This window comes from Amphiura filiformis, chromosome 9, assembly GCF_039555335.1.
Source record: "Amphiura filiformis chromosome 9, Afil_fr2py, whole genome shotgun sequence".
In the NCBI taxonomy this organism is placed as follows: Eukaryota; Metazoa; Echinodermata; class Ophiuroidea; order Amphilepidida; family Amphiuridae; genus Amphiura; species Amphiura filiformis.
The window spans coordinates 16,289,683-16,312,121 of NC_092636.1; the positions used below are offsets into that span (position 1 = coordinate 16,289,683).

The 22,439-nt window shown below is 36.7% G+C and overlaps 1 protein-coding gene across 1 annotated transcript in view; it reads right to left on the bottom strand.

Moving 5' to 3' along the window:
• Positions 1–1,511: 1,511 nt before the first annotated feature.
• LOC140160690 (inositol polyphosphate-4-phosphatase type I A-like) overlaps positions 1,512–22,439 on the bottom strand; it is a 69,718-nt gene continuing 48,790 nt past the window's right edge. The window contains 13 exon segments of the mRNA XM_072183978.1: positions 1,512–8,482; positions 9,414–9,568; positions 10,445–10,557; positions 10,972–11,069; positions 12,414–12,563; positions 13,804–13,927; positions 15,085–15,208; positions 15,510–15,578; positions 15,797–15,982; positions 17,189–17,432; positions 18,276–18,430; positions 19,926–20,028; positions 20,030–20,086. Coding sequence (XP_072040079.1) covers positions 8,347–8,482; positions 9,414–9,568; positions 10,445–10,557; positions 10,972–11,069; positions 12,414–12,563; positions 13,804–13,927; positions 15,085–15,208; positions 15,510–15,578; positions 15,797–15,982; positions 17,189–17,432; positions 18,276–18,430; positions 19,926–20,028; positions 20,030–20,086 — 1,714 coding nt within the window. The 3' untranslated portion in view covers positions 1,512–8,346.

The window sequence follows — 22,439 nt, forward strand, 5'->3', positions numbered from 1 at the left end:
TATGCACTGAACAAGTGCTAGTATAGGTCAAAGGGTACAATGACAATGTCATAAGTCAAATTTTCAAAATGCTCCAAATTGAATATCAAAATATCAAATAGTATCGAATTAAGTTCCAAACGATTATGATAAATTTTCAATAGAAATCACCAGAAATCATTTCTGAACACGTTTATCATTGGAAACTCATGTAAAGATAATTGCTGACGTGATTTTGTGACACTACTTTTTGTTGCATTACAATTGAAGTTAAAACCATGTATAATTTATAGGTTTGTCTAAATAAAACAAGGGCTGAAATATTTTAAGCTGTCTTCAGTGATATATACTTTAATTTTGTTTTCTTGTGTACCACATATTCATTCCCTTATCACAGTTTTAATTTCAGCTATTCATATTTCATTGGTCTATTCCAGTTGAAATCCATACACCCTGTATGAAAGACATGACCTTAATATTCTACACAAGGAGTGTGAATTTCAAATGGGGTTACCTGAATGGGCGACTCCATTTGAAAGGTACACCACCTGTAAGGTCATGTCTTCCATAGGGGATGGGGGATTTCAACTGGAATAGTCCATTAGCAAGAGGGTGACCAGGGGCAGAGTAATCAAATTTGTATATATGGGGGGGGGGACCAGATTAAGTAAATATTATTCATGGATTATATCAATTATAGAAATCACTGCATACTGATAAAACCATTTGTGTCTGCAACCCTTTATATTAACTTTATAATCCAATGTTATCAAAGTTTTTAAAGTAATTTTTAATTTGCATCATCACTACTTGCACTCTGCGATTGTCTTGATTGGCACCCCAAGGGTTATATATGCACCTGACAAACTCTCTTTCTTTGTCGTCAGATTCTACATCAACCCTGTGCATCAATTGAATTAATAAAACACACATGTTTTAGTTACATATAGCCATTCAATTTATTTAATGACCACTACATATAGCCATTCAATTTATTTAATGACCACATTCAGATTCAAAAGTATTACAATACAATTCATAGGCAATATTATGTTGTAGTGAGATTTGTGATATTGCTTGCTTCAGCTCCTCCCTATAAGGCTGAAATCTTTATCAAGGCTCAAACCTTTTGGCCCGGGGTCACTGACATACCAAAGTGGTACGCATGATCGTCCCCAAACACGTCGAAAAAGGGTTGATTTTTGACCTTGTGGCGGCGTCAACGTTTTTAGAAAAAAAGGGTGCTTTTCAGGTAAAGTTTCGACGTTTAGGGTATATTTTTTTAAACTTCAGTTGGTTAGTTTCAGAATTTACGCCATTTAAAGGTCCATTTTAGTTTCTTACGCTGAATTACGCCATATTTTAGGTGTAAGATTTACAGAGCCTTACGCCAATAAGGGGTGAAATTTTTCCACACTGATTACGCCATTTAGGGTCCATTTTTGAGGTGCTGGGACGAGCATGCATACCACTTTGGTATGCAAGTGACCCCCCCCCCCCGGGCCTTTTGGTCATGGTTGAATAACTTGAATTGGGAGGAGAGCTGCTTTGTGAAATAAAATCTTCCAAAGGTTAGAACATACTTAACCTTGAATGCACAAGTTCAATTGAAGGAAATTGTAATTTGTATAATTATATTCGCCTCTAAGGAACATTCAGGGATCAGTCAATCCCAAACTACAATATCCCTCACACATGCTATATTTTGTGCACTTTCAGGATACATGCTATACAATTTTTTGCCCTGATGTGGCAGTGATGTCAACGTCTTGAGGCAGCTATTTCACAGGGGTATCTATGCGGCGTACAGCGTCATCATCCCTATATCTTCGTGTCAAAAATTGCCGTGATAGTACGATGAATCCTCTTTTCAACAGCTACGCATGGCGATTTTGTTCGAGATAGGCTGATCGACTCAGGCTAAGCATACCATTTTACACACGATATGAGATTCCACAAAGCCTGCCACACAGTTTCTATTCTATGTTTTTACGATTTACGCATGATCAGTATCCCATATGATATTTCTATTACAAGAAAATTTGATTTGTTGTCAGGTAAATCCCAGGTTTTTTTTTTAATACACTAACTGGGAATTAAATACACTAATTAGCGGGGACCGGTATTTTGCTGTGGACATATTTTACTGCATTTTATAAGTAACGATTTTGATCTTCAAAATAAAAATTGTGATATATTCAACTGTTTGAGAATTCCAATTCTATAAAGGAACACCTGTATTAGAAAATTAAATCACAAGTCATACAATACACACTATGGCACTTTCTTTATCTGCGCCAATAATAGAATATCGATTTCAATCGAATTGAATACATCGCCCATTTTGAGTTTGTAGTTCACCACTGAGCGATCCAGCGATCGGTTGCTAGCCAATCAGATAGAACTCCTTTTCTTTCGTTCGGTGAAATACCACTCACCCGTCAATCACCAACGGAGTATTAAGTTTATATTTATAATATAGGGTGTCGACACTGTGCGGCGTCTATAGGCGTATGTGTATACGGCAGCGCTTCGAACAAACGCTAGCAATTTGTAGCTGCACCCAATGAAAAGCACACTGATGTCACTGCCACATCAGGGTGAAAAATGGTATATAATATGTAGTAACTAACCCCTACAATGAATCAGCTAGAAACTGTTTTCATGTTAAGAGACATATCTGAATTCCCTATGCCCATGCTTAAGGGATTATGTGTGCAAATCCAATGGGACACTGTCAGTTTTCTTCATATTTTGTCTATATTTCCATCAAAGATATTGCCACGGTTTATCACAAATTTGACTTCGATTGTTTTGGTCCTTACCGGATCTCATTTACGTCCTTTTAAAATATCACACACAAAGTAACAATGTGCAACTTTGGAATCAAAGTGTCGCCATGACAACAATTCAAGGTATCAAAATGTGTAAAACGTTCTTTTGCCATTTCACTTTGAAAATTTGATGCATAGATTATTAGTATAATAGTTATTATCTTCCAATGGGCTATATCACTTGAAATGACTGACTCCATTTAAAATCAGCACCTACTGTGTGCAAGGTTAAGGGGGATATGAATTTCACCTGGAATAGCCCAATAGAGGGGGTAGTTACTTTTTGTTGTTTGTTTAAATGACATGGGACCGATTGAAGCAAGGACTATCAAATATCATATATGGAATGCAATACTTTATTACATAGTTCAAAAATATATATATATTTTTTTTGGGGGGGGAGGGTACCCCCAGTGCCGCCACTACACACATTCAATTGGTCACAAGATCAATCCAATCTTAATTTATAAAAACTTCAAGATGGCATGTTCAAAAATGTTGTGGTCTCCATGCTAAACATTTACTAGTTGGTTTAGGCATTGATATGATCAATAGGCCTACATTTTGTACAAAATACAAGGTGTCCCAGAATGATTTATACCGTGTTTGAAAAAAAAAATAAAATTATTTAGTCAAGAGTGTATCCAATTTTAATAAGTGCAGTACAATGAGAGACAAGTCATGTCTCCTACTTATTCTGTGACTTTCATATAAATAGCTTGATTCGTTTTGGCGTGACATTGATATTAAAGGACCCTGTTGTCAGGCAGGTCAAGTAGGTTGAATCAAATAATCAAATTAAAGCAATATTGTAACATTTCATTTAAAATAAGATCTGTATTTCTTTGCCACAAAATGTTAGTCTTCACTATCAGAGTGTTTCCTTTTAAATTTGAACTGAACAAATGAGGTAAAACAAAAAAAAATTGCTATTTGGAATACAAATTTTGTCACAGCAAAACTTGGTATTGTGTTGATAAACAAGCATTTTGACTGTAATAGAATTTATCTATGAGCAATATAAAAATAAAACAATATTAACTGTCTTAAATGTAATGGCAGAAAATATAATCACTAAATGAAATATGTATCGTCCCATTTCAATTGCCCTATACTAGTTCATGAAATTTAACTAGCTATTCCACATTGCTATTGAATTTCAACCCTAACACTCATTCAGTTATCATTAACAGTAACAATTATCTGTATAAAATAAGTAGATGTGTACTATCATTAACGTTAAGTACAATGCCATTGATTTAAACTATTTGTTGCCGTTCTCTTCCATTTCTACACTGCTTCATATACATATTATAAAAATATTTATCACACATTCTGTGGCAGTTTTTTTGGCCAATGAACATTTACACGTAAGAGGCACTACTGACTGCATAAATTGATTACCAATACTTCACTGTTATTCTATCTGGTTACTGATACTTCATTGGTAACAAATACTATATACTGTATTCTCTGCAATATTAAAACGTTATAAATTTTGTACAGTTAAATTGCCTGATCCAGTAGATTGGGCTATTCCTGTTGAAATCCACACCCCCTATAGAAGACATGACACAAATTTCCCACAAAGTTGGGATGTAGATTTCAAATGGAGTGACTCATTCAGGTAATTCCATTTGAAATTCACACCCCTGTGTGGAAGATTAAGGTCATGTCTTCCACAGGGGGTGTATGGGTTTCAACTGGAACAGCACATTGTACTACTCACAGATCCCTACTTCTCAATTGCACTTTCATTGTGAATATGTGACCAGCTCCAACAAAACCCGAAACAAGTTGCCAAGCATGTTCCTGAGTTATAGGCCTTTTAAATGACATTCCCATAAAAATGAAATTTTGGAATATTATTCTTAATTTCATTGTATTTGATTGTGGGACTGAGTGGATTTTCAAATCCTTGAAAGTGTTTATTAAAAAGAGGTTTATTAAATCAATAAATAACAGCTGAACTATGATAATCCCTATTCAATCCTGTGTAAGGCAGGAAACTAATTGGCCCATTACTCAGAATAGCAATTTGGCAAAAATATCAAGGTACCGTTTACAAAATTATCCATAAGCATTGATGCTATTTATATAATTTTGGTGTCATCTAAAACCTTATTATCTAGTGCTTACATTTTTATTCAAATCATGAAATGTCAAAAACATGACTTGTTCCTGGTTTTGTCAGAGCGGGTCACATATTTCATCATTTGAAAAGTTCAGATACAAAATGCGATATCTTCAAAGACTGCCTTGCAGAATCTTAGCTATGATTTGACAAGTGCCCGTCATTTTCACCAAACCTCCCTGTCCAAAATTTGACCCTGATAACATAAACAAGACCTCTGCACCTTCAGGGTGTTCAGTCAGTTAGGTAGATATTGCTATAGCCTTGATTTGTTAGTCTGGTCTTGTTTTGAGTTCACAGAACTTATTCAAACATTAATTTTAGAATTAAGTATCTGCTAGAGGCATTAATCTTGCCTGTCCCAAGAGCAAACTGCCTGTCCAAAATGACGGGTGGACTGTTGGCAAGCTAATACCCTGCTGCCTTGTGTATTTCCTTGTTGACAAGACGCCTACAACACTTAGTATGTGTGCTTTACGCATATTGTTAATTTTGCCATATCCACATTATGAGCTCCACCTTGTAAACATCGTCAAAGGTTTACAGCAAATTACATGTACTACAAAATAAACATAACATGAACTTAATAACAATATTGACAAATAACATTATCACACAAGGCAGCCTATGCCATAAATCAGATTTTATACCTCAACTCTTCACTTGTTTTGATGTCTATTTTCACCCTGGATAATATTTTAAATTCTTAACAGCTATGTCCAAACAATAACAAGGCCTATTTGATATAAGATCACTTGTGATATGCTACATACATATTATACACTATGTACTAATTAATTACTTGTTTAAGTCATAAATATTCACATCCGTGGGCCAGCCACAGATTATATACTCTGTTGTAAGTATGTATAATAATTACATTTGTTTTGTTAGTAAGTGTAAGGCATCTCATTAATGAGGACCAATTTTAATTAGTAAACCACAGAATTGCATAACTGAGCAGTCTTCCACTGTGTTTACAAAATAATCTATTGTTTCTATTATTTGAAGATGCTACATGTAGTTCTTAGAGGGGTTAAGTTACAAAATAATGAAAATGGAGATAGTGTCAGTTTCTGCTACAAGGGGTCATTTCTACACCCACTATGCAAGTTTCATAGTACAATAATGTGGTAGAGCATTGAAACTACAATGACATAACCCCACCTTGCATTGAAACTATATGGCCATAAAAACCTCTTTGCCATTTAGGCGACCAAAAAAAAACCCTATTCTACGGGCCCGACCAACCCAGAATTTGCCTTTTGGAGATTTAAAAAAAAATGTTGTTAAAACCAGCCGTTTTTCAGCCAAAATATTTTGGCTGAACATTTTTAGAAAATATGTTTGCAAAAAATCTTTTCAGATTTTGGTGATATTTTAGGATAATTTTAGCCTCCAGAAAAAAAAAACACGCCCGACCCAACTTGCAAGGTCCTTAACAGGTTTTTTTTTCTTGTCGCCTTATCTCGAAATGCACTCAATGTTATTTAACCCTCTTTTAGAATTAAGATCTTCATTTCATTCTCGGACACAACATTTACATATGAAAGCAACATTTGTATCCCATGGATATGACATTTTAACCAATCTCACTACGCAATGTTGTTACTAAGTCACTATGGTAATAGCTGCACTGTATGCACACACACTGACACAACATCTGGTATGTACACATGTATATATACTGCCCTAAACAGCAATCTCCAATAACTCAATTAGGCTTTCATAATACAGGCCTAGAGTAGTGTAATATGTGATGCACTGCTATCCTAGGGGTCCTGTTACCATACAAAGAATATACAATAACATACAAAATGACATCTATCAAATAATACAATAATATACATATTTATGTAAAAGACAAGAATGATTTTGCAGAAAAAACAGAGACACTTTGCATGGGCAAGTGCAGATAATTTAAAGGTAAACAGGTAGGTAATACTCAGGACTCCTGTTGACTATAAATGTCCTCTAGAACAAAGGTGTGCTGTTTATGCTATATGCTAGCAAATTTCATATGTGAGATTCTTACCTGCAACCATGCTCCTGGCTCATAACTATACACCTAACATCATACGGCAGCTATACCTTCTATAATGTGATATTGATGTTCATTCCATCAATGGCAGAAAGGTACCAATTAATAGCAATGTCTAGAAAGTAACGCCTAACATATCATTTGCCCATATGATGTGGTCTAGGAGCAGGGTTGTAGGTCAAAATATCACAGAATTGATATCGTCTCAAAGGCTCAAACACATTTTTCACAATATCACATAAACCAGCATTAATACATTATGTCTACTTCCGACAAAACATTGGATATCACTAATATCAAATTACAAAGTCATAAAAAGTTTGATCACAAGTGGACAAGATCAAAATGATTGACTAAATGATAATAAATTGTATGAGTTGTTTCATTACATCACACTCTTTTGGTTTACATGTATTTTCAGCCTCAAGTTTGATCTTATCAATTCTTATCTAAGAGTACATGATACAAAGTAAAAGGTACAGTGAAGGCTTGCTATTCAGCTACACAATATTTCATGTTGAAATATCTTGGCTGGTGGCTTCTTCAGAGAGACCATTGCGATCTAACTTTCCCATGGGATTGTCTGTTACTTCGGTGATTTTCTTGGTTTTTATAAGTGGATCGTATATACATGGTATACAATGTCAGCATTGTGAAGAAACACAAAGATCACACCAGTAGAAATAACATTTGTTGAAGCAATGATGTACAGCATATGTCCAATTTGTATAGGCAATGTTTTCATATTCCTTCTGAAGACTACAATGGCCCTCTTCTTTGCTAGATCTTCAGATCCACAAATGCAGTATCTACAACTAGTTCTTCAGATCCACAAACACAGTATCTTCATGCCAGAAATAACCAATATTTCATCACTTGAGAATTCCATGTTCAGTTGGAGATCCCCAAGCAAATCACATATCATTGGGTGTATCGCATGTGATGGATGTAAAGATCGGGGTGTATCACATAGTGACGGATGGTGATCGTAAATTTATCAAGATCTTTTAATTAACCATCGATGCTTGATTGATCCTTATTATTTATAAAATCAATTAATTGACTATTGTTAATTGTGATTTCATATGAATCTGTGTATGTAATAATATTAACCAATACAAATTTACCAGTAATTCCGATTAATTAGTTGATAGTTCATTAATTACAAACATCAACGGTCGATCCAAAGATCGAAGAAATTGGGTTCTGGTGCCTTACATATGTAATGGACTGTCTATCACTATATGAAAACAATTTTTTGTGTGAAACCTCATCATCAATCACTATGGATTTTACCAGATTGTTCATATCCATGCCCATGTGATGAACCCAACGCAATGTTTGATCATAATATTGTTCTATGTAACCACTGTTTTCCCGTAAGTCCCTTCTGGAGGTCTATACTGTTTAGGGAATGCTCGTATCTGCAAATTGTTGAAGGCATATTTGTTGACGCCAACATTTTTCCTGGTGTTGTCTCTTCTTGTCCCTTCACTGAAATGCAAACAGGAAAATTTTGATGAAAAACTGTTCAAATGTTTTAAATTCTTCTTTGCAGCAATATGGTGTTTGTGACTGAACATGTCAAGATGTGAGGTTTTTAGTAACAACCTCGGCAGGGGGGGGGCTTGACATTGAGAAGGGGACATCATCTGTGGAGGTTGTTTTTGAGTTATGAGATATATTACCATCCTTATTTCAATTACTGTTTAATCCCCCAATATATTCAACTATATCAACTATCAATTTTAGTAGTGACATATTTCGCTGTGTGCAGTGTCGAACCGCCCACGTAAAGTTAATCGCGCAGAGCGTACATGCATGCATACAAAGGTAGCTTGACTGACCACTTGCAACACACCTACAATAAAGCACTGACGTCACTACCAAACTTGATGTGAACCACAGTATATAATTCACTTTGTTATGTCACATTATAATAGTATTGTAATTTAAAGTTCTTATTAGCTCTTAATCATGACACACAAATCTGAAAATTGACTTTTTAAGACATTAATCTTGTCCTTGCTTTGCTTGAATTGATCCAGTCACATTATATCAATACCATAGTATGGTCAGCTTACTTCTCTCTTTCCACATACTTCTCCCTTCCCAGGCTGTTGGAAATGGAGGGGGGGGCAGCACTCAACTTTTACAATTTTGGATGTCTTGTGAACTGTATTTTGCTCAAATTTTGAGGCTACATAAAATATAGCCAATTAATATTTTTCATTCTTTTTTCTCTTAAGCTGGGGGTCTTAAGAACTGCGCCATGCTCCCACTGGGGTTCTTGTGAACTGCCAGAGAGGTGCAATCGCATAATGCCAATACCCCTTTTGTGGTCAGTGCCCCTCTACCCTCAAATTGAAAGTTTTTCCTATACTGTAAAACATGTTTTAAAAGTGAACTCTGCAAACTCTCGTACCTTCTCATTGTGTCTAGTAGATGTGCAAACATTTGTGAAGGCATCTGATGTTCATCCTGCAATATTTTACATTGTTCTAACGTGACGGACATGGCAGTGCGGTCCTTGGCACTCTTGCAACTTGTCACTCGTACACCATTCATTCTTCTGATCAACTGTTGAAGGAAGAAATACAGACAATATCAGAGCAGGAAAAAACGTGAATCTACCCCCAGAATTTCCCTTTAATTTGTTATGTATTTCTTTCTTATGTATTTTCAAACCTTAAATTTCCTTCCAAATACCAAATTTCCTGGGGAATGAGGTTCCCAAATTCCACTCTTTTTCCAGATGTGGACGATATACACTTATATTTTGTATGTAAGAGTGTTCAGGTGTTTGTTGTTTGTTTGTTTATTTCTTCTTTATACTGGGTCCATATTCAGGGGAAAATTTAAGTATTCCCCTGTTCTTCCATATGGCCCAGTTTGGACAAAATCCTAATCATTTAATTAGTTCTAACTGACACCAAAAGTCAAATTTTTATATTATATATCGCCAGCCTACTACGCTTCTTGCCCAAGTCAATTTTTGTAATTTTGAGAACAAAGTACAAAATATTGTTCAAGCATGCATTTAAACATATTTATTCACTAATCTTTGCACAAGAACAAATAATAATGAAACAAATTAAAGGGAATAATCCAGAATAATTAAGGTGATTATGTAACTGATGTATGCTTGAACCACATTTTGTACTTTGTTCTCAAAATTACAAAAAATGACTTTGGCAATTATCATAGTAGGGTGACGATACGATTGGGTTATTGCTTTAAATACGTAAAAGTAAATATTTTTCCAGAACATTCATTTTCATGGTTTTTGTGATTGACACAGCTAAATATGTGAGAATAAGATCTTTTATGTACAGGTTTATATAAGAAGACTCAAAATCACAAAATTAAAAACAATAGAAGTAGTTAAAAATCGACAGAATGTGAAAAATTCATGAGAAAAAATGACAACTTGTAGAGTAATTAGTTGACACGTACCTGTGCACTGACATGAAGAATATCCATATTCTTGTTCTTCTTGGCAGCAACATGGTGTTGTAAACCAGACATCAGAACATCCAATGCTAGGCTACTTTCTGTGGGTAGTCGGGCTGTGTGTGAATGAAGTAAATCAACATGATAAAAACAAAGACCAGACATAATAAGAACATCTAATGCTAGTGTCACGCCATGTTGGATTTTGCAATGGCAGATTTGAAACAGTGCGTTTACGACTTTACGTGTATCCATGCGGGATTAGGTTAGCGTGCATGATTTGAATCTGCCACTGCGAAATCCAACATGGCGGTACTCTCAACATGAGACGAGACAGACTATAGGCTACTTTCTGTGTGTAGCTGTGCTGTGTGTGAATGAAGCAAATCATGATAATAACATAAGGATGGAGATTCAAAGTGATTTTAGCCCTAGCATTTCACCATTCCCATGTTGTGATTGCATGTAGAAACAGTTTTTCGGACAGGTGGTGTGGACAAACAAAACAAGCACACTTTTTTTTGCCGTACCTTCTGCAGGAACATTGCGAATGAATTGCTCATAGTAGATTTCCAACTTCTGTAGACTTTCCCTGTTGATGACATCTTGCAGTGATGTATCACCAAATCTTTAAAGAAACAAAAAATGCATATAAGTATTATATCACAGAAACTGTTAATCTACTGGAATGGAAAAGAACATATAGATTGGGGAGCTTGAGGGCCAGAACGGATGGCCCTTGGATAAATGTACAGTAAACATAGGAAACATGGTGTACTTGGCCCACAGACACAGGTCTTTGAAAGGAGCAAATATAATTGAGTAAATATAATTGAGCATCCTTGAATGAGATCAACAGAAACACAGATGAGTTTTCATACCAGGACCCGTTTTCAAAAAAATATGAAATGCGCTGGATGTGTTTGAAATAATAAGCGTTTAGCATTGCATGGCCCTGCATTTACACAAAGGATATTTAGATTGCACTTAAGGAAAATTTATGGTGATCCAAGCTGCAGAGTGTGCATCCAAATTGAAAGGCTGAGCACATCATGAATTGACTTTCATAATTGGAAATTCATGTTATCAGCTCTAATATATAGTCTGTAGAAGAAAGGGTATATACCCTAGTACATTTATGCCAGAAATAAGGGCATCTTATTTAATTCCAGCTGAAATAAATCTGTGTTTTTGCAGCTTAAAGATTAAATAAAAGCAATCCACAACTATTTAGTAAGCCTCAGTACAAGTATAACTATTTAGTAAGCAACTATTTAGTAAGCCTGATATCTCCTGAATTTTCTAATGGATGATAAAGTCAAGTAAAATTTTCTTCATGCAAAATCATATAGCCTTGCAATTAATAGTAATATTATCATTTGCTTGCCCATATGAGAAAATGTAAAAGTCAATACAGTACTTTGGGTCCAGCTAGTCAACGGGAGTATGACATCAGTCATTGATTATAGGCAGCAATTTCAATTTTCACTTTAATACATGCTGAATTGAACGGCTGTTTCCAATTTGTACAACTTATAAGCATAAGCCTCTTATTCAGGCATGTGATTAGGGAATTCCCAGAATGGAGGAAACTTGCGAAGCGGAACGAGCGTAGCGAGTGAAGCTCTCGCCCCTCACGGCCGGGGTCCAGGGGCCCGCTTAAGTATGTAGATTGTAGAAAATTAAAAACCCGGGTTGAAAACTTGATGGGAAACTAAAATGAAAGTGTAACCCAGGGAGCTGGACGTATTAGGTGAACCAGATTTTCCAATGGAACAACCAAACTAGGATTTTCTTCTCTTTGCTTGGTTCAATTTTTACGGGTCACACGGACCCGTACTGTAGGAAATATGCGGGTCCGCGACTACTTTCACTGGTATTTGACGCAAGGACGCGCCTTATTTCGAGCGCTGGCTAGAATACTCTGATATAAATCAAGGCATGCATGCTAATAAAAGTATGTGTTACTTACAATTCTGCTAGTGACTGTTCTTCATTCATTCCCACACTAAACATGATAGGGTGTACGCTAATAGTTGGACCACCGCCACCCTTGTGAAACTCCATCGGAAGTTCATTGTATAATGTCTGTGGCAGTGGAACTGTTACTATGATGTTGGATCTGAAATATGGATGACATAAATGGAATTCTACATTAGTATGTAATTATCATGAGAGGAAATGATTCTGTTATACTCCATAATTACAGATTTGTTTTCATACAGTGTTTGCTGCATTAGGTGGAGGTCTATTATTAAAACACCAGATTCCAGGTTAGAAAGGAAAACATAGAACACAGTACAGGTCGCATTCTGTCGATCCAACATCCGGGCTACTTCTAGTCTTGGGCCCAAGCTTCACGTGGCTCACGGTTTGTTATGAATGACAGAAACCAGCTGTGAAGGAGGCTAAATATCGATGCTGATCACTCCAAATTCAATTTTGGAAAAACCAACACTCGACCATGGAATTTAATTGTCAGTTTGTCACTATATTTAACGATAAATCAAGTAAGTAACTTCCACTCTGCAGACTTAGAAACTTGTTTGATTCCACTGACTATTTGCGATGGAGATGTACACAACACCAATGACAGCTAGAAATCATCAACAAAAAATCGAACCAAGGACTTGTTTTCACTCGACCGTGAGTCGCATCATCAACCGGAAGTGACGTGGCATGGACCAACAGAATACATGTACAACCACTTATTGATGTGAGAGCAAAAATGTACATTTGAATGTCCTAGAGAATACTGTATGTGTGAAACACTATGGGTTAACCCACTCGAACACATTTTGGCTCATAAAATCCAAATAATGACATCACGACGTAAACATACAGGTCATATAATTAATTAGGCATGCCCAAATATAGAGGTATCCAAAAGCATGCTAATTAGAAGTTTAAAGAATCAGAATACGATTCAGGTATCCAAAATTATGCAAATGAATTGAAGGAGGTTACATGAACATGTACAGTATTTCTAACAGTGTAGTTATTTTGTTTGCTACAATGAAATTATATGAAATCATTGAGATGTTTATGGCAAGTTAACAGTAACCCCTATACTGCAAAAGCCTGCCATCGATCAATAATTTGTGTCTTTTAAGAATCAACAAAGATTTGTGCGAGTTAGTGCCACAACACATAATGCACAAACAAGTCCACGCTTTAAGTCAAAGTTTATTAGGCATACAACCATATAATCTGACTGTATGCTATTTTGAAAGACATGCACAAGAGTCCAGACTTTTGAAGTCTAATCTCTTCGGGTTTCTTTTAGCTTTTATGTTTGTTACCTAATCACACCCACTTCCCCTAATTTGCATATCTGCATAATTAAATAGCTTCCAGCTTACCTGGTACCACCTATGACTGGTATAAGATCAGCATCTATATTTCTGTTTTGAGCAAATTTAAAGCTGACAAACTCGAGGTCTTTGATACCCACCGACATGTCTTCAATCATTCCCATTTCATCTCCTACAAAGAGAAAAGAAAAGCTACATATTATACAAAAAAATTATGATATTAATTTTTAAGGGTTTTTGCATAAATTATACAAATTACCTTATATTTGCATACCAAAACCTATCACACATAGAAAAGCTGGATCATCATTGAAACGATAGACATAGGCTTGTGGATTTGTTTTAATATGAAAAAAGTGATAGTAATAAAAATATCAAAATATTACACACATAAAAATTTACATAACAAGTTCATAACTTTACAACCAAGTATGGCATGGACTTAGGGATTTTACATCAGTAAGCTTAGGCACTGAGCAAATCAGTGATGCTAATAACCCACTTTTCAAAATTTCTGACTTTGGTCTGAATGGATCAGATTGTGATATATGCAGGGATGAGAATGGCTTTTTTTTAAAATAGCCTGAATGTGAATTAACAGGCCCAAAACGAGCTGAAAAAAAAGTGTTAAATGTGTTAATTAAATAGCCTGAATTTAGACTCAAAATGGTAGATCCTTGATGTAATTATTTTGTGTAAGCTAATCCTAACCCTAATCCTAACCCTAAACTAACCCTAACCTTAACCCTAATTTCGTGTATAATTCATGTCTGCATGTGTGACCTGTTCTCACGAAATGGGCATTAAGTCGCAAGTTGGTAGTTTTGAGACCTCCTGGCTGCTAAGCTGATGTTCTCTGTTTGATGTGCACCTGTACCAACTCTGTACCTGTACCAAATCTTTGTGAATGCCCCATTGTGCCAATTCACAAATGATATAATGACTGCTGCCTTGATGAATGCATGCCATATTCACAAAGACATACTACTAACTTGTAAAGGTGCACATAAAGAACATTAAAATCAGGTCTTGAAACTACCAACTTGCGACTTAACACTCATTTTGTGGGAACAGGTCACATATAATATAAAGAACATAGCTCTTTTCAAACACACAAGCCTCCCAATTGTGATTGGATCGAAATATTTTGAGCTGGATCTCATGAAAGAAGAAACCATGTAGTCATGAACAACTGCATCGTCTTTATATGATGGGTCACATTTTTTTAATGACATTTTCAAATAGAGTTTTAAATAGAGCAATTAAAATTTGTGTCCAAGTGAATTGAACACATAGGAATGAGCATATCTTTTATTGATTACCACTTACCATATGTACTTAACAGACTCTCAAAGTCGACCAGTATACCTATCCTGCAAGCTTGATTCAGGAAACCTACATTGTGAATATTGCTGCGGACTTTAGTTATTACACCGGCTATTAAAGCACTTATCTACAGAGGAAGAAACAAAGAAAATAAGACAGTAATAAGCATGCTTTCATCAGCATTTTATTCTCAACTTTTTTCAAAATAGTCACTTAAGTGTCACTTAAACTGTGATAAGGCCTAAAAAAAGTTTGATTGGCGTAACCCAACCGACCCTAAAAATAGGCCCGACCCTAACTTTTTTTTGCGAAAAATAAATAAAAAAAAAAAAGAAGAAGATTAAGACAGTATCTCTTTCTTGATTACATCAAATATGAATACCCTGCCTGATGAAACCTTTCCTTTTTCTTCTCTTTACAAAACTTACCGCCTCATGATAAGACAACATCTCTCCGCACTGTAACGTTTGTAATAATGTCAAGTTCTTATTTTCTTCCTGTAGGTATGAAAGATTTTAATAAAGAGCTAGAAAATTATGTGAGTTTTACCAAATCTACGAGTCATACATTCTAATAGTTCACATTTCAACACAAAATGGTTGTCTGTTTGTGAAAATTGTCAACAACAAATAAACAAGAAAATAAACAAATAAAAATGGGATACATATAACAGTTCTTGGAATAATAACAAACAAATCAGTAACCCTGGACGTACCTGCATTCTGTAGAAGCCAACACTATAGCGAGCTTGGTCCTCCAGGTGTCTTACTGATTCTTTCAGATTCTTGACACCAGAATCGATGGCACTTTCTCTCTCTTTCACCGATGCTGAATCAGGTAGAAGCTCTATTGCTTGCATTATGCTCTCCATGTTTGCATGCAGTTTATGGCATATACCATGCTAATTGATAAACAAAGCAAACATATTCTGTAAGCATAGAGCACATAAGGATGATATAATTGCACTAACATATACATCCCCAACAACACTGCAAGATTTTTATTTGTGGCCGCCTGTACAGGTACACCCCCACCAAGGTACCTAACTGGTACATACACACAGAGAACTTACACAGTACCAATGCACAGGACCCACCAGCAGTGGTACTGCACTGGTACTGGACAGTACAGGACAAGTACCTTGGCGACGGTATACCTGTGCAGGTGCCCCCTATAGGAATCTTGTAGTATAGTACATAAACATACAACACCTGCATTATATTGAAAGTGTGTCCAACTAGGATTGATTGATTGTGAAAACAGATATTTTAAAGCATGCAATTTTTGTGTGCATGAAAATTTTGCTAATTTTAGGAGAGCATTCAAATCACTTTGGGGGTCTTTTTGTGAGACTGGGGAAAATCTTACCAAAAAGGTCATTCATTCAGTGAGACTGGGAAAATTTTTGGGTCAAGATACAAAAGTTTTCCCAAAATTTTTGGAAAAAAAGGGGTCTTTTGGTGACAGGAAAACAAAAAGGGGGTCATTGGGTGAGAGGGGGTTCAGTAAAATAAAAAAGGGTTTGTTGTGAGTTGAAAAATAGGGGTCAATCTGGCTGCACATCCCCGTTTTTAGTGAGTGCCCCCCCCCCCCCGGGCTGAAAATGTCATGCGTCACAGTAATAACCCATTCACCTGCCATGATGGCATATTGGATGTGCATGGAAGGGGAATCCCCAGATGCATGTGTTGCGTAGGAAGAGTTTTTTGATTGATCAAATCATTTTATTATTAGTCAAGCAAATAAATTTTAAAATCCACACTAAGTCCCAGCATATATATTATATAATTTCAAAAATGGCCCTCATTGTTGGACTCATGCAATTTTTCTCCCTTTTCAGAATGTAGTTGTAGCACAGAATCATATTGTATTTTTTTTAACCAGGAGTGTTCCTGTTAAATGGGTGGCACACATAGCAGAAATATCAACTGCTCAGTGCCAGAAGTGGATAAATGCAATAACTGCCCTGTGAACACACAGTATATTCCATTCATCTACACATGGCAGCTATTGCACTTATCCACTTCTGGCACTGAGCAATTGATGTGTTCTTAACCCAACAGTTGTCTACAAAAAAGTAAACATATATTCCGTAAGTTCAATTTACCCAAGTTGTTGCACTACTGCTGGCACAGCCATTTGCTTGTCCCCCACTACTGCCCTCGCTATTACTACTTGTTGAGCGCACAAAATCTTCAATAGCACCATTCCATTCCCACGCTTCATAATCCTTTCCTCTCAGCTCCACATGATTGGACGATGGACTACTGTGTGTGCTTTTACGATGATTGGCCCCTCTGCCTCCTCCTCCAGCAGATATGTTTGAACTACCACTACTGTGACTACATTCACTGTGGATAATAACAAAAGCAGTAATCAATTTGAGCACTTCATGGAAGCAGTGTAATTAGTTCAATCGTTAAGGCGCATGACTCTGGTAAGTGCATCATGGTATGAGTTTGAGGTTTCCCTGTGTCGATTTATGTTCTCGTTTAAAAATGAGTGGGTCCACCTATTCGAAACATGGGATTTATTGATCACCCTATGCTGTGACCCAACCTTAGAGGGATGATCTTTAGGTATGTATTATATGTACTGTGATTGACAGATCCATTTGGCCTCACACTTTACAGAAAGTCAAGAACTGATCACGGTGGCCAAAACCATTCCAAGGATGATGCAAAGTTTGAGAATACTTTCACGAAACTGCACAAATTTTCAAGACAAAATGCTCTAAAAAACACACTTCCTAACTGATTTTCTTCCAACAAGGAACAAACTTGTTACACTAACACTAATAGCGAAAGAGTAAAAGAGAAGAGGGGAGGGGTGGTGAGGTGAGGTGAGAGGTGAGGTGAGAGGTGAGGTGAGAGGTGAGAGGAGGTGAGAGGAGGTGAGAGGAGGTGAGAGGAGAGGGAGAGGAGAGGAGAGGAGAGGAGAGGAGAGGAGAGGAGAGGAGAGGAGAGGAGGAGAGGAGAGGAGAGGAGAGGAGAGAGAGGAGAGGAGAGGAGAGGAGAGGAGAGGAGGAGGGAGGAGAGGAGAAGAGGAGAGGGGAGGAGGGAAGAGAGGGGAAGAGAGGAGGAGAGAAGAGAGGGGAAGAGAAGAGAAGAGGAGAGGAGAGGAGAGGAGAGGAGAGGAGAGAAGAGGAGAGGAGAGGAAAGAAAAGAAAGAAACAAACCTATAAATCCACTTACCCATCAGGGTCTGATTGGTGTGGTTGATGTGATTGATTCTTCATTGATTTGGCAGTTCCTTTTCGTGGCGGTTTCCCATTTGTTTGTGCGATGCGATATTGATTGTACATATTCTCCATGAAAGGTGCTTCACAAACAACAACTATCTCACAAACCTGTAATAGCATTTCATATACAGAGTGAGAAACTATAGATGTGTTCCTTCATACAAAAGAATATAATGTGAACACATCTTTTTGGATATTAATTTTCCTGATTGTATCTCTTTTGAGCAGTTTGCGCTTCACAGTTTCAAACATACATACATTAAAGCCTTAGACCGGGTCTAAAGTTAGACCTGGTCTAAGTGGAATTTAATTCCATCAGAAATGGTCCTTTAGTCTTATTTTCTTCCTAGAGTAGCTAGCAAATTCTAAAGATTTAAAGGCAAAGATCAAAAATAATACAAAATAACTCAAGCAAATGTAAAGGAAAATGTCCTTCCTCCTAGGACTAAATTCCTCTTAGACCAGGTCTAACTTTAGACCCAGTCTAACTCTTTTGTGCATACGGACCTTTGGGTTCAAAAAGGCGTGAAAATCAAAACCTTGCACATTTCGTCTATTCATCTGCTCAAAATTGGTCTGAGTAAACTTTGAGTCACATATGATCTGTATCATATCGTTATGGATTTGGCAGACAGGTGAACCTGTATTGGTCTTTTGGTAAATTTATGTTACGCATGAATTATTACTGAATCAGCACACAAGGGAACAAAAGTCTTAGATAATAAGAGGGCAGCAAACCAATTTTTAAATGGTGATCCAGGTGGTGGTCGCCGTGCATCCTCTAAAAAGTTGACTGTTTTTATTGCTCACTTTGTTTGTTATATTGTGTTTATGCTTTTAATTTGTTTATGTGCTGTGGTCTAGATGTAACGGCGCTTTATAAAAGAATTGTGTATGTATGTATGTATGTATGTAAATTCAGTAAATTTTCATCATCAACCGTGTAATTGAATGGGATTATTTTGAAATTTTAAAACGCTTGAAATATCACAAACAAATAGGCCTATGTTAATAAATAATGTAATACAACGTTGGGGTTCGATAATGAACCCCACAAAACTAACCCAGTACATGGAAAATGCCATACGGCCGGGCGGTTTCATAAGTTGCCGGCTCTATCATGCCACTCGCCGCCTGCGGTGACAGCATGATAGATAAGCACAGAAGAGGGCAGCATACATGTTTAGCTAATGGTGCAGCGCAGTATGGTCGACGATGATCACTGTTAAAAATATTAAAACTAAGCGTCGATCCCTTGTTTGCTAATTCAAAAATAATTCACACGTAATATGAATTTACCAAAAGACGAACAGTATTGTATTTTGACCATGGACGAGAGAGATAACAGGCAAACAGTCAAAGTCTCAGCATCACCCGATAATGAGGGCTGATTGTTCCATGAAATGCGACAGGTGAAACTGCTACGCACGCATTCATGTATTTTTACGGTCTTTCTGAGGACACACAACAGCACTGGCATGATTGTTAGACCCGGCACAATCGAATGACTGGCCCTCATGAATATGCAAGAATTCACAGCATACAATGCACGGGGACTTTGATTGTTGATACATGGTCTGTATCGTAGTAGATTTTGACATACCTTCTCTGCTAAATCATGAGCTTTACTCTTCATGGTATCAATAGTGAAGTGTTTTGCTGCCATCATTAAATTTGAAGTACTCCAGTCCAGTTTTGCTTCAGTTCCCGATCTTGGCTAGTTGCTCGGCAGGTATGGGTGATTGGCCTATGGAGCCTATTGCACTAGTTACACCAATAAGAGCACCAAATGCAGTATGGTTAGTAGTGAATAGCATGGTATTTATTTAAAGCACAAGAGCTAATAATGTTTTTGTGTTTTTGTTTGTTTATGTGTTTGTAAACATTGGCAAACGAGGACACACTCAAGACATCTGTGTGTAACAGTGGAAGCACCATAACGACGGACATCCATGTTTCCTGGGCACTCTTACTACAGATATAGACCATTCCTATAATTGGCACTTTCCTGCCATTGATGGGTGAAACTTGATATCCACCATTGGATATTTGATGTCTGACCTTGTTTTCCCATGGGTTTTTTTTGTCCCTGGTTGACTGGTCATACTAGCATGTGTGTGTGTGTGGGGGTGAGTGGGTATGACTTGTGAAACATGGATTTCTTCCAATTACACTCCGATAAACAGTGGACGCACAACCAACCGTGGACATCCACACTCTTACCTATCACACAAGGATACAAATAGCGTTAAAATACATTTAGAAGCGAGCTCTCCATTGGTAAGAGTTAGTCCACAGTTGACCCGGTGTAAACCCATTGGGTGCACAGTTTGTTATTTAATATCTGTCCTAATTTCCCCAGTTTTGTTTTGGTCCCTGGTTAACAAGTCATACCAGTATGCGTGTGGGGATGTAGGAGTGTGTTTATGTAAGCAACATAGCATTTTAAACAATAAATTACATGAAAAAAAATTACCCACTGGCATGTAACAAAACACACAGCAAATATATCTTTAAATTTGAATGTGATACATAGACAAATAAACAAAATGAGACCTGCTCCCACAAAATGAGCATAAAGTAAACAGGGCACTATAGAAGATCTATTCATAACCTCAAGAACATACACGATGTGTTTGATCCAATCATATTTTATAATTTGTAACAATGCAGATGCAAATAGAGGTCATTAATATCTCACAATTGACCACAAAATGCGTAATTGTTCCAGCGTAAATATTAGTAACCTAATGAAATTGATGTACAAGCAACAGTACCGTAAAGATTCGCCTAATGGTACACTTGGGCTCCTTTGCCTTGGGGTAAATTTCATGTGCAAATAGAGAGCTCCCTATAAATGCTAACAAGAATTAAGGTGTTGTGCCCTTATCTGCTGGTGGAGAATTTCAGAGTGGGAACTTTCAGGTTGTGTGTGTTAAAGCCATATTATTTTATTTACACAATTATATTGTACTTTAATAAACCAATACACCCTGCAAAAATCAAGACTCTAGGTGCTGTGGTTTTGTCAAAATCCGATATTTTGAATAAAGCGCCGAACCGCGTCTTATTATTACGATGGAATTATTAGTCGAACGCATACACGATGTTCATAACACACAGTGCGGGACGGTGATCTACACAACAAAGGGTCGTACCATAACATGACCGAAGGAGTGGTACGACATATTGGCGATATACGCGCTGGTAGTAAATTCCAATTTTCTTTGCTTTGACGTAGTTGTTCGGCTCAAAAATAAAAGGGGATATATCTGACAGTAAAAAGTAACATTTTATGTCAAAGAAATGCTAATCTATTTTGTATGATAATGTTATAATATTGCTTTAAGTGACCCCATAGCGCCATTAGGTGAATCTTTATGGTATCGTACTTGTTATCATGTGATTGGAATATTCTGTTTTTAAAAGAATGAAACCTGCAACAAATTCAATTTTTTTGCCTCCCAAATGAATTATATTTGGTTATAAAAGAATAGAAGAAGAAATATTTCACTATTAAAAACCATAAATAATTCTCTACAGAAATGCTAAGGAGAGTCCTTTCTGACAATAACTTTTTGCAAAGATGCCAGTATGGTCTTGAAAATTATGACAGAGGTCTTAGATCCCAGAGAGGTCATGGGGAAACACTTCGGCATAGTCCTAAGAAGGAGGGGGTGTCAGGATAAAGACCCAAACATTTTTGGGATTTTAAACCACATTGTTCTTCTATTACCATGCATTTGAGCTTTACATGACTTTATTTTTGACAAAAATGTTTTATAAACAGTCCCTGCTTGTTCTTGTGAACGAATTGAGCTAACTTGAATTTGCCCTTGACAAGTACCTGCTTATTGTTTAGGTTACCCTTACAAGAACTAGGTGGTGAGCTAATCCTGGCTGCCATGGCTATTCTACATGTAGGCTGCATCTATATTAGAACTGCATCCCTTAATTATGCTAATTTGTTTTTATGGTGTGTCTTAGGCCATTTGTGGTCAGCAAATTCCTGTCAAAGTGTGCTGAGGCTTGTGGCTTGTGGACTTATGCATGTGCAGACATAACATACTCTAAATCAATGTGATATTTTAAAGCATTAATTATCAGAGATGATTTA